Source organism: Pan troglodytes, chromosome 19 (genome assembly GCF_028858775.2).
Source record: "Pan troglodytes isolate AG18354 chromosome 19, NHGRI_mPanTro3-v2.0_pri, whole genome shotgun sequence".
Taxonomy (NCBI): domain Eukaryota; kingdom Metazoa; phylum Chordata; class Mammalia; order Primates; family Hominidae; genus Pan; species Pan troglodytes.
In genome coordinates, this window is record NC_072417.2 from 18,271,331 (window position 1) to 18,283,858 (window position 12,528).

Consider the following 12,528-nt stretch of genomic DNA (forward strand, 5'->3'; position numbering starts at 1 on the left):
AGAGACAGGGTCTTGCTCTGTGGAGTGCAGTGGTGCGATCTCAGCTCACTGCAACTTCTGCCTCCCAGGCTCAAGCGATTCTTGTGCCTCATTCTCCTGAGTAGCTGGGATTACAGGCGCACGCCACTGCGCCCGGCTAATTTTTGTATTTTTTGTAGAGATGGGATTCCACCGTGTTGACCAGACTGGTCTCAAACTCCTGAGCTCAAGTGATCCGCCTGCCTCGGCTCCACAAAGTGCTGGGATTACAGGCGTGAGCCACCATACCAGGCCTCTGCTTCATTTCTCATCTCGACATTTCCCTGTGCTTCCTAGCCTCTCCACCTGTTCGATTGTTGCTCTAGTTTATCCCCTCGTGCGGTCCCCTCACTGCCTGGCTGCTCTCTCTCAAAGGTCCCTTCTGATTCTCTTTGCGGAAATTGACTACTGGGAGCGGCTGCTGTTTGAGACGCCCCATTACGTGGTGAACGTAGCCGAGCGAGCCGAGGACCTGCGCATTCTGCGTGAAAATCTGCTACTCGTTGCTAGAGACTACAATAGGTAGGGCTTCAGTCCTCACTGCAGCCCTTCAAGATGCTATTTTATTCCTTCTTTTTCTCTTATCTGCCCTGTAATGTTGTTCATTTTCTACAATTTCTGTCCTCTACATCTTTTCCATCTCAAAAAAAAAAAAAAAATTGTCTCCCACTCTTACGGCCCTATCATTATTCCTACCCCTTGTAGTTTTATTTTCTAGCTGCAGGGTGGAGAGTAAAGCCAACCAGGTCCCCTCCCACCCCATTGGTCACTTGTACCATATATATTGTAGTCTGGGCCAGTTCTCTAGGAATGAGACGGGCTGGCATTAGGATTATGTGCACAGAATAACATCAGACTTATTGAACTAAGGCCCTGCTGCCCCCATCCCTGCCTCAGTTTCTGGACTGCCTTGGTATTCTCTCTGGAGTGAGGCTTTGTTCTGGGTTAGGTACTGTCTTAGTCTGTTTGGGCTTCTATAACAAAATGCCATAGACCGGGTGGCTTATAAACAACAAACATTTATTTCTCACAGTTCTGGGGGCTGGTGAGTCCAAGAGCAAGGCACCAGCAGATTTGGTGTCTGGTGAGGGCCTGCGTCCTGGTTCATAGGTGGTTGTCTTCTTGCTCTGTCCTCACATAGTGGAAGGAGACAAGGGAGCTCTCTTAGGCCTCTTTTATGAAGCCACTAATTCCATTCATGAGGGCTCCACCCTCATGACCTAATCAGCTCCCAGAGGTCCTAACACCATCACTGTGGGAGTGGGGATTTCAACATATAAATTTGGTGGGGACACACACATTCAGACAATAGCAGGAAATTTCTCAGCCCAGTTAAAGTCCAAGGAGGTGCAACCAGCAGTCTTGTTTGGGTGTGTAGAACTGCAGTGTCCAACATGGTGGCCTCCAGCTGCATGTGGCTATTTCCATGTAAATTAAGTAAATAAACTCAAAAATTTGATTACTCATTGGTAGAGGCCACATTTCAAATGCTCCATAGCCATATGCGATGAGCGGGTGCCATATTGGACAGCACACATCGCATTAGGTTGGTGCAAAGTGATTGCAGTTGTTGCCATTACTTAAATGGCAATCACTTTTGCACCAACCTAAGAGAACACTTCCATCATTGCAAAAAGTTCTTTTGGAAGTACTAGTCTAGAATCTAGTCTAGAATCTAGACTAGTGGTCTAGAAATGTTCACATTTCTCCACTGTTTCCTGAAGTGGAGGAAAGATCTTCAGGGCTTGTCCCCTCTGGATACCAGGCCTCTCTTATGCACAGGATTATTGCCATGCTGTCCCCAGATGAGCAGGCCCTATTCAAAGAGCGTATTCGGTTCCTGGATAAGAAGATCCACCCGGGACTCAAGAAACTGCACTGGACCTTGAAGGGGGCCAGTGCCTTCTTCATCACGGAGTGCCGTATACATGCCAGCAAGGTGGGCCATGGTCCTTAGACCCTAAAGGTCTGCAAGGCTGATGGGTCATTTATACCTGAGTGTTGCATAGAGATTGGGAAACCTGGGGGTAGTGTAAAAAGAATTAAGTTTGCTTGGGGAAGGACTTTTTTGTGTGTCATCCAGTCTAGCTGGAGAACAAGTGGGAGGGTAGAATGAGGTCCAGATGGTCTCTTCCCAAGCTGAAACTCCCCCATGATGGGGCCTGACTCTAGGTGCAGATGATTGTGAATGAGTTCAAGGCATCCACTCTGACCATTGGCTGGCGAGCCCAAGAGATGTCAGAGAAGCTGCTGGTACGCATTAGTGGCAAACGGGTATACAGGGACCTGGAATTTGAAGAGGACCAAAGAGAGCATCGGGCAGCTGTACAGCAGAAATTGATGAACCTGCACCAGGATGTGGTGACCATCATGACCAACTCCTATGAGGTCTTCAAGAATGATGGTCCTGAGGTAGGGTTCCTGTGGCCAGGATGTTGTGGTTGGAAAAACCACAGTCCTCCAGTTCCATCAGGCCATTCTCTTGCTCCCCGACCCTTTTTTCTTTTTACCAGTGTGTACTTCTCAAACATCGTGCTGTAGTCTTGGACTCAGCCAACCTTCAGTCTTCACACCTCTTCCTCCAGGACTCAGCGTCCTGCCTTTCCATTAAACCAACTTGTTTCCTTCCCTGTTGGCTGGTTCTCACTTCCCAGGATGTGCCCTGTCTTCCCTGAAAAGTTCTCTTTTTCCTCCCTCCATCCCATCAGATTCAGCAGCAGTGGATGCTGTACATGATTCGGCTGGACCGCATGATGGAGGATGCCCTGCGCCTGAATGTGAAGTGGTCACTGCTAGAACTATCCAAGGCTATCAACGGGGATGGAAAGACCAGCCCAAACCCACTCTTCCAAGTCCTTGTCATTTTGAAGAATGATCTGCAAGGAAGTGTAGCACAGGTAGGAACCACTTTGCCCCCAATATCTCAAAACCATTGCATCTTATTTGTCAGTTTCCCTTAATTCCTAAACTTGGTCCTTGGCCTTGACTTTATCCTATGGCCTTCAGACCTGCTGCTGAAGTGTGTGACCTTCTCAGTCCTAAGGCTTATCTCTCCATCTCCACTGGGTTCCTCACAGGTGGAATTCTCACCCACTCTGCAGACTTTGGCAGGTGTGGTCAATGACATTGGCAACCACCTCTTTTCCACCGTCTCTGTCTTCCGCCACCTCCCTGACATTCTCACCAAGCGCAAGTTACATCGTGAACCCATCCAAACAGTTGTGGGTGAGTGGGCAACAGGGAGGGCACAAGGCACAGGGTTTCAGAGGCTGTCGAGTGGGCCAGGCCAGGAGGAGAGACCAGGGCTATTTCCAGGCATACTGGGCCAGTCACCTCCATGACCTGGGGAAAACTCAGGTCAAGGGGCCAGATCGGCTGGGCACAGTGGCTTGTGCCTGTAATCCCAGCACTTTGGGAGGCTGAGCCAGGCAGGTCATTTGAGGTCAGGAGTTCGAGACTAGCCTGGCCAACATGGCAAAACCCCATCTCTACTAAAAATCCAAAAATTAGCCAGGCATGGTGGCGGGTGCCTATAATCCCAACTACTCAGGAGGCTGAGGCAAAGAATCACCCCGGAGGCGGAGGTTGCAGTGAGCGGAGATCATGCCACTGCACTCCAGCCTGGGTGACAGAGTGAGACTCCATCTAAAAAAAAAACAAAAACAGGGGGGCCAGACTGGGGAAGGGAGCAGGGGCATGGATGGGGGTTGAGATTAGGTGACTGATGCTCATGGGATTTGGGATTTGGGATGGGAGATGAGGAAAGACAAGCTTGGGACTGGGACTGGGACTGGCCTGTAAGAGGCCTAGATACCAACAGACAAGACATCAGATCCTATGAAGGAGACACTAAGAGTCACATTTTCACTTTCTGCCTACTCCTTTACCTTCTAATGTGCATGTTTGAGCTGTATTTCTCTGGGAAGCTGGTTTTAGAGTGGAAGGTCTGGAGCAGTGGGCAGGGCTCAGGCAGAAGTTGGGTTGGGGTGGAAGTCAGTGAGAAGCATCTTTCTTGGTCCTTTGAAGAGCAAGATGAGGACATCAAGAAGATCCAGACCCAAATCAGCAGCGGCATGACTAACAACGCAAGCCTGCTGCAGAACTACCTCAAGACCTGGGACATGTACCGGGAGATCTGGGAGATCAACAAGGACTCCTTCATTCATCGCTACCAGCGCCTCAACCCACCTGTCTCTTCTTTTGTTGCCGACATTGCCCGGTGAGTGGTGAGGGTGGATTGAAAGTCTGTCTGTAGGAGGCACAGCACTGCAGGAGGAGCCCGGGCCTAGAGTCTTGGGAAGTGGGTAGGGGAGCTGAGGATGACATGTGTCCTCAATGACAGGAAAAGAACAGGACCTAGGACATTGGACCTTTGCTTCTCAAGGGGTAGAGATCAGGGAAGAGCTGGACAGGATTTAGGTGAAAAGCAGTTGTCTAGGGGAGGATGGCAGGGCCTGGTGAGAAAGAAGAAGTTCCAGAGATCTGGAAGATGAAAGAAGTGAGCCCTTTGATTCTAAGAAGGCAGATGGGAGTTAAATAGAAGATTATTTTGTTTGTTTTATTTTGTTTGAGACAGGGTCTTGCTCTGTCATTGCCTAGGCTGGAGTGCAGTGGTGTGGTCATAGCTCACTGCGGCCTGGACCTCCTGGGCTCAAGTGATCCTCCTGGCTAATGCTCCCGAGTAGCTGGGACCACAGGCACATGCCACCATGCTTGAATAATTTTCTTTTTTTTAAAATTTTTTGTAGAGATTCTATGTTGCCCACTCAGGAAGAAAATTTTTTTTTTTTCAATTTTTTTTTTTTTTGAGACAGAGTCTCACTCTGTCACCCACGCTGGAGTGCAGTGCAACCTCTGCCTCCCGGGTTCAAGCAATTCTCATGCCTCAGCCTCCCGAGTAGCTGGGATTACAGGCATTCACCACCACGCCTGGCTAATTTTTGTATTTTTAGTAGAGACAGGGTTTCACCATGTTGGCCAGGCTGGTCTCAAACTCCTGACCTCAAGTCATCCACCCACCTTAGCCTCCCTCAGTGCTGGGATTACAGGCGTAAGCCACTATGCCTGGCCTAGAAGAAGATCTTAATTTCTGATCTTAACTCACATCTTTTTATGGGCCTCTGGTCATTCATTCATTCATTCTGTAAACATTCATTCCATAAACATTCATTGTATGGGCCATGAGGAGTTAAGAAAAAAAAAAAAAAAAGAAATGAGCAAGTTCTTTCCTCCTGAGGGCTCTAGAGTAGTAAGGAAGATAAAAGTATCGCTGAAAGAGTGGTGGCCATGGTGTCACGAGAAGACTTGGAATCGCAGCTGTGCCACTTAGTAGCTGTGTGACTTTAGGCAGGTTTTCTATATTCTCTGGGCCTCAGTTTTCTATGAAACAGATATTACACTACCTACCTTGGAACCTTGTGAAATGATTAAAGATACATGAAAGCACTTTGTAGGCTGAAGCCCTGTGCTCGTGTACTGTGTTATTACACAGCTGCACTGTGGTAAATACTGTGATGAAGGGATATCACACGCCAGGGCAGTTCAGTGGAAGGACAGAGGATTTCCAGCTGGGGATTTTAGGGAAGGCTTCCTGGAGGAAGGGACTTTGCGTAGGATTTCTTTTTTTTTTTTTTTTTGAGACGGAGTCTCACTCTGTCGCCCATGCTGGAGTGCAATGGCACCATCTCTGCTCACCACAAGCTCCGCCTCCCGGGTTCATGCCATTCTCCTGCCTCAGCCTCCCGAGTAGCTGGGACTACAGGTGCCCGCCACCACGCCCAGCTAATTTTTGTATTTTTAGTAGAGATGGGGTTTCATCGTGTTAGCCAGGATGGTCTCAATCTCCTGACCTCATGATCCACCTGCCTTGGCCTCCCAAAGTGCTGGGATTACGGGCCTGAGCCACCAAGCCCGGCCGACTTTGCGTAGGATTTCAACAGGCAGAGATGGGCAGTGGGGAAGGCATTCCATGTGGAGGAAATAGCATGAGCAAAGGCATAAAGATGTGAGTCCATGAGCACGTTCACCCCACAGAGTGAGATCGGCAACATAGGCACAGGAAAGGAAGAACGCAAAGGGGCGCTGTAGCAGCCAAGTGAATTCTCCCAACCACCTTGTGAGGCAGGCTCTGTTACTGTCACTGTATTACAGATGAGGAAACCGAGGCTCAAACAGTTAAAAAAAAAAAAAAAAACCACCTGAGGTCATAGAACTAGGAAGCAGCACAGGGCAAACTCAACCCAGATCTGTGCCACTCTAAAGCTTTTTTTTTTTATTGAGACAGAGTCTCACCCTGTCACCCAGGCTGGAGTGCAGTGGCGCCATCTTGGCTCACTGCAGCCTCCGCCTCCCGGGTTCAAGTGATTCTTCTGCCTCAGCCTCCCCAGTAGCTGGGATTACAGGTGCTCGCCACCACACCCAGCTAATTTTTGTATATTTATTTATTTATTTATTCTTTTTGAGATGGAGTCTTGCTCTGTCGCCCAGGCTGGAGTGCAGTGGCGTGATCTCGGCTTACTGCAAGCTCCGCCTCCCAGTTTCAAGCCATTCTCCTGCCTCAGCCTCCCAAGTAGCTGGGACTACAGGCGCCTGCCACCGCACTTGGCTAATTTTTTGTATTTTTAGTAGAGATGGGGTTTCACCGTGGTCTCGATCTCCTGACCTCGTGATCTGCCGGCCTCGGCCTCCCAAAGTGCTAGGATTACAGGCGTGAGCCACTGTGCCTGGCCAATTTTTGTATTTTTAGTAGAGATAAGGTTTCACCATGTTGGCTAGGCTGGTCTTGAACTCCTGACCTCGTGATTCACCTGCCTCGGCCTCCCAAAGTGCTGGGATTACAGGCGTGAGCCATCGCACCCTGCCTCACTCTAGAGCTTTGAATGCCAGAATAAGAAGTTTGACTGCTATCTTATAGCCAGTGACTGGGAGAATGACAGTCAGTCACAGCTGCATGGCTGGGGCAGATTGGAATGAGAGATGCCTGGGAGTAGAAGAATACTCTAGAACTGCTGCCCAGGTTTGGGTGGAAGGAAATGAGACCTGCAGCCTGTGTGGGGACAGAGGGTATGTCTGCAAAGAAAACAACATCCTAGCTGGGATCTGGGGCTCTTGCAGCTACACGGAAGTTGCTAATAACGTGCAGAAGGAGGAGACAGTCACCAACATCCAGTTTGTGCTGCTGGACTGTTCACACCTCAAGTTCTCCCTGGTGCAGCACTGCAATGAATGGCAGAACAAGTTCGCGACTCTGCTCAGGGAGATGGCTGCTGGGCGCCTCCTGGAGCTGCACACCTACCTGAAGGAGAACGCAGAGAAGTGCGGGCTGGGGCGCCCCACAGGAAGGGGTCAGGGGCAGGCACTGGGTCTTTCACTCACTAGCACTCCCTTTGCCCGCCTTCAGAATCAGCCGCCCTCCGCAGACGCTGGAGGAACTGGGGGTCAGCTTGCAGCTCGTGGATGCCCTGAAGCACGACTTGGCCAACGTGGAGACTCAGATCCCTCCCATACACGAGCAATTTGCCATTCTTGAAAAGTACGAGGTGCCAGTCGAGGACAGTGTGAGTTCCTGTGGTGTTTGGTTTACCTGGGACCCGTATCAGCAGCAGATTGCGGGGGAGGCCCTTGGCTGTCCTCGGGGAGAGTAGAGAAGTGACAGGGGGAGGAGACTCTAGATTTGAAAGCCAAAGCTAGCTCAAATGATACCTTTACTTAGCTTCTGGATTTCTTTTCTTTTCCTCTTCTTCTTCTTCTTTTTTTTTTTTTAAACAGAGTCTGGCTCTGTCACCCAGGCTGGAGTGCAGTGGCACGATCTCAGCCTACTGCAACCTCTGCCTCCCAGGCTCAAGTGATTCTCCTACTTCAGCCTCCCAAGTAGCTGGGAACACAGGCACACGCCACCACGCCTGGCTGATTTTTGTATTTTTTGTAGGGATGGGGGTCTCATTTTGTTGCCCAAGCTGGTCTTAAACTCCTGAACTCAAGCAATCTGCTGACCTCGGCCTCCCAAAGTGCTGGGATTACAGGTGTGAGCCACCGCACCCAGCTGGATTTACTTACTGTATTTACTTTTTTTTTTTTTTTTTTTTTTTTTTTGGTTTTGGCCTCATTCTCAGATAGACAGCTTTTGGATTTTTTTTTTTTTTTTTTTTTGAGACAGGGCCTCCATCCATTACCCAGGCTGGAGTGCAGTGGTGCAATCATGGCTCACTGCAGCCTCAACTTCCTGGGCTCAAGCGATCCTCCCACCTCAGCCTCCTGAGTAGCTGGGACTACAGGCACCTCAAGTGATCCTCCCACCTTGGCCTCCCAAAGTGCTGGGATCACAGGCGTGAGCCACCACACCCGGCCAGGGTTTCTTTTAGGCCTGGCAAACTCACACCTTGATTTTTTTAGGCCTTGTCACATGTGCAAAACTCGTCCCCAGACTCTGGTCTGGAGGATCAGAAAAGAGTCCTTAAAAACTTTCATGAGAGGGCAGACCTCCTGCTCCTGGTCATCCTCCACTCTCTGACTCCCCCAGGTCCTGGAGATGCTGGACAGTCTCAACGGGGAGTGGGTTGTCTTCCAACAAACTCTGCTGGACAGTAAGCAAATGCTGAAGAAACACAAGGAGAAATTCAAGACAGGCCTGATCCACTTGGCAGATGACTTCAAGAAGAAAGCACATATGCTTCTGGAAGATTTCGAATTCAAAGGTACTCCTTGATCCACCTCTCCCGCTTCTTTAGCCTTTGTTTAGAGACCCCGCCTTCCAAGCCCAGGTCCTGGGAAGGCGAGAACTGGGAGGGGAGGAGGAGGGTCGGTGCTGGGGTGGGGGAAGAGCCTCCACTCAGGAGCAAAGGAGGAGGACACTCAGTGGCTCTCGTTTTGGGTAGACAGCGGCGCAGCTCACAGCATTTCTACTTTTCTTTTTTCTTTTTTTTTTTTGAGATGGAATCTCGCTCTGTCACCAGGCTGGAGTGCAGTGGCTCGATCTCAGCTCACTGCAACCTCCGCCTCCCAGGTTCAAGCGATTCTCCTGCCTCAGCCTCCCCGAGTAGCTGGGACTACAGGCACATGCCACCACACCCGGCTAATTTTTGTATTTTTAGTACAGACAGGGTTTTACCATGTTGGCGAGGATGGTCTTGATCTCTTGACCTTGTGATCTGCCTGCCTCGGCCTCCCAAAGTACTGGAATTACAGGTGTGAGCCACCGCGCCCGGCCCGCATTTCTACTTTTCTTATCCCGACTTCCATATTCCATCTGTTCCTGACTCTCAAGCCACATTTAGGAGTTTTTGCTAAGATTAACCGTTATTCTTTCAACGCGTTCCCTCTTACTCTCCTTCCCTTCCCTCTCTCACGTGAGGAGAGAGGTGAGATTTGCCCACAAAGAGATAGGAGAGCCATGGCTGTCCTTGCCAGACGTGAGCGGGAAGCTGAGCTTCATCCTGAATCCTCCACAGGCCATTTCACCAGCAACGTGGGATACATGTCTGCCTTAGACCAGATTACACAAGTGCGGGCCATGGTGATGGCCATGAGGGAAGAGGAAAATAGTCTCCGAGCCAACCTGGGCATCTTCAAGATCGAGCAGCCACCCTCCAAGGACCTTCAGAACCTGGAGAAGGTGGTGTGCTGAGCAAGGACCCTGTGGTCACCGTCTATAAGGGGCAGGGACAGGAGAATGGGTCCTTAGCGCCCACAAAGGCAGTGGGAAGGGAGAGGAGCTCACAAGGAGCTTTTGTTTGTTTGTTTCAGTTGAGGTAAAATTCATATAACAAAATTAATCCTTTTTTTTTTTTTTTTTTTTTGAGATAGAGTCTTGCTCTCTCACCCAGGCTGGAGTACAGTGGCACAATCTCGGCTCACTGTAACCTCTGCCTCCCGGGTTCAAGCGATTCTCATGCCTCAGACTCCCGAGTAGCTGGGATTACAAGCATCCACCACTATGCATGGCTAATTTTTATATTTTTAGTATAGAGATGGGGTTTCACCATATTGTCCAGGCTGGTCTCGAACTCCTGACCTCAGGTGATCCACCTGGCTCGACCTCCCAAAGTGCTGGGATTACAGGTGTGAGCCACCACGCCCTGCCAAAATTAACCATTTTGAAGTAAACAATTCATGACGTTTAGTAATTCACACCACATCTATCTAATTCCCAAACATTTTTATTACCTTAAAGGAAACTCTGCCCATTAGCAGTCACGTGCATCCCCCGTCCCCTGCCCCAGTCCCCCGTCCCCCGCCCCAGTCTGTTATGAGCCTATTTTCCACGTGTATGATTCCCCTATTCTGGACACTTCATACAAATGGAACCATTTGTATGATAATACGTGGCCTTTTTAATCTGGCTTCTTTCACTTAGCATAATGTCTTCAAGGTTCATCCATGGTGTGGCATGGATCAGTACTTTTTTAAATGGCTGAATATTCATATTTGAATATCGCATGAGTTTACCACATTTTGTTTACCATTCACCAGTTGATGGACATTTGGGTTGTTTCCACCTTTTAGCTAAAGGGAGTAGTGCTGCCATGAACACGCGTGTACTTGTATTTGTCTGAACACCTGTTCCCTATTCTTGTGAGTGTAAGCCTAGGGATGGAATTGCTAGATCATATGGAAACTCTATGTTTAACTTTTTGAGGAGCTGCCAAGCCATTTTCCACAGCAGCTGCACCGTTTCACATTCCCACTAGCAGTGTGCAAGTCTCCCTATTTCTCCATATCTCCGTGCCAACACTTATTTACCTTTTTTTTTTTTTTTTTTTGGTTCTAGCCATCCTAGCGGGTGTGAAGGGGCATCCTACTGAGGTTTTGATTTGCATTTCCCTAATGACTCATGACATTGAGGATTTTTTCATGTGCTTGTTCCTTGATAAGCTCTTAAGGCAACAGAGTGGAGAAAAATATGTGGACTGAGGAGGCCGCTGTATTATCTAGAGGGGAAGCTTCACAGAGCGAGAGCAGCGAAGGGCCTGGGCATCCGTCAGGGAGGAAGAGGGCAGGTGCCACTTCATGCAACGCGCCTTTCTGCCCTGTAGGAGCTCGATGCCCTCCAGCAAATCTGGGAGATCGCACGAGACTGGGAGGAGAACTGGAATGAGTGGAAGACTGGCCGGTTCCTGATCCTGCAGACGGAAACCATGGAGACCATGGCCCACGGGCTGTTTCGTCGCCTCACAAGATTAGCCAAAGAGTATAAGGTGGGGAGAAACGGCGGGGAGGCGGAAGAGAAGCTGGTGGAGGATCCGGGTCTGTTCCCAGGGAGGTCGTCGGGTCTTCTCATGCCCCCAACTTTTGCTCAGGACCGAAACTGGGAAATTATTGAAACCACTCGCTCAAAAATAGAGCAGTTCAAGAGGACCATGCCTCTCATCTCAGACCTGCGGAACCCTGCCCTTAGAGAGAGGTGAGGCTGCTCCTCTGCTCCGGGGTGTCCACTCTGCCCCACTGGCCTGCGCCACCACTTGGTCCCTCCCATTCTCCTCTCCGCAGTGTTCACAGCCCTCTCTTCCCCTCTGTCCACAAATGTATGTCTTTTTCTCTTTCCTCTTTTTAACATTTAATTTTGATGGACGCATGAAAATTGCATACACTTATGGTGTACAGCATAATGTTTTGAAATATGTACACATTGTAGAATGGCTAAATTGAGCTAATTATCATATGCATTACCTCACATACCTATTTTTTGTAGTGAGAATACTGAAAAGCTACTCTCAGTGATTTTCAAGTATACAATAGAGTGTTATTAACCATTGTTGCCATGATGTACAGGAGATCATCCCTCTTGTCTAACTGAAATTTTGTGTCCTTTGACCAACACCTCCCCAACTTTCCACCTACCACCCCCAGCCCCTGGTAACCAGCAATCGACGCTGCTTCTGTGAGTTCAACCTGTTCAGACTTTACATATGACATATGAGTGCGATCATGCGGTGTTTGTCTTTCTTCGCCTGGCTTACTTCGCTTAGCGTAATGTCCTCCAGGTTCTTCCATGTTGTTGCAAATGACAGGATTTTCTTCTTTCCTGAGGCTGAAGAGTATTTCATTGTATATATACACCACATTTTCATCCTCCATTCATCGCTTGATGGACACTTAGGGTGATTCCACATCTTAGCTATTGCAAATAGTGCTCAGCGAACATGTGGCGCAGACACCAAGCCTGCCACTGTCCTCTGCTTCTTGCACTGTCTCGGGTCATCCAGCCTTGCTGACTTCTTGTTCTCTGACCCCTGCCCTGGGGCCTCCCTCTCTCTGAAAGGGAGTTGTCTATCATGACTAAGTCTTATGTCTTTTTTTTTCCTTTTTTTGTGGGGGAGACAAAGTCTCACTCTGTTGCCCAGGCTGGGGTGCAGTGCTGTGATCTCGGCTCACTGTAACCTTCACCTCACGGGTTCAAGCAATTCTTGTGCCTCAGCCTCCCAAGTAGCTGGGATTACAGGCACCTGCCACCATGCTCTGCTAATTTTTGTATTTTTAGTAGAGATGGGGTTTTGCCATGTTGCCCAAGATGGT

The 12,528-nt window shown here is 49.3% G+C and overlaps 1 protein-coding gene across 5 annotated transcripts in view; it reads left to right on the forward strand.

The window, feature by feature from the left end:
- The window catches only part of DNAH2 (dynein axonemal heavy chain 2), a 117,382-nt gene that overhangs the window by 40,380 nt on the left and 64,474 nt on the right, over positions 1–12,528 (forward strand). For all 5 annotated transcript variants that reach the window (XM_009431756.5, XM_016931474.4, XM_016931475.4 and 2 more), the window contains 12 exons: positions 394–540; positions 1,801–1,957; positions 2,191–2,430; positions 2,727–2,915; positions 3,096–3,243; positions 4,045–4,237; positions 7,132–7,332; positions 7,418–7,574; positions 8,537–8,711; positions 9,465–9,628; positions 11,049–11,210; positions 11,313–11,416. In XM_009431756.5, coding sequence (XP_009430031.1) covers positions 394–540; positions 1,801–1,957; positions 2,191–2,430; positions 2,727–2,915; positions 3,096–3,243; positions 4,045–4,237; positions 7,132–7,332; positions 7,418–7,574; positions 8,537–8,711; positions 9,465–9,628; positions 11,049–11,210; positions 11,313–11,416 — 2,037 coding nt within the window. The remainder of the gene's footprint in view (positions 1–393; positions 541–1,800; positions 1,958–2,190; positions 2,431–2,726; positions 2,916–3,095; positions 3,244–4,044; positions 4,238–7,131; positions 7,333–7,417; positions 7,575–8,536; positions 8,712–9,464; positions 9,629–11,048; positions 11,211–11,312; positions 11,417–12,528) is intronic.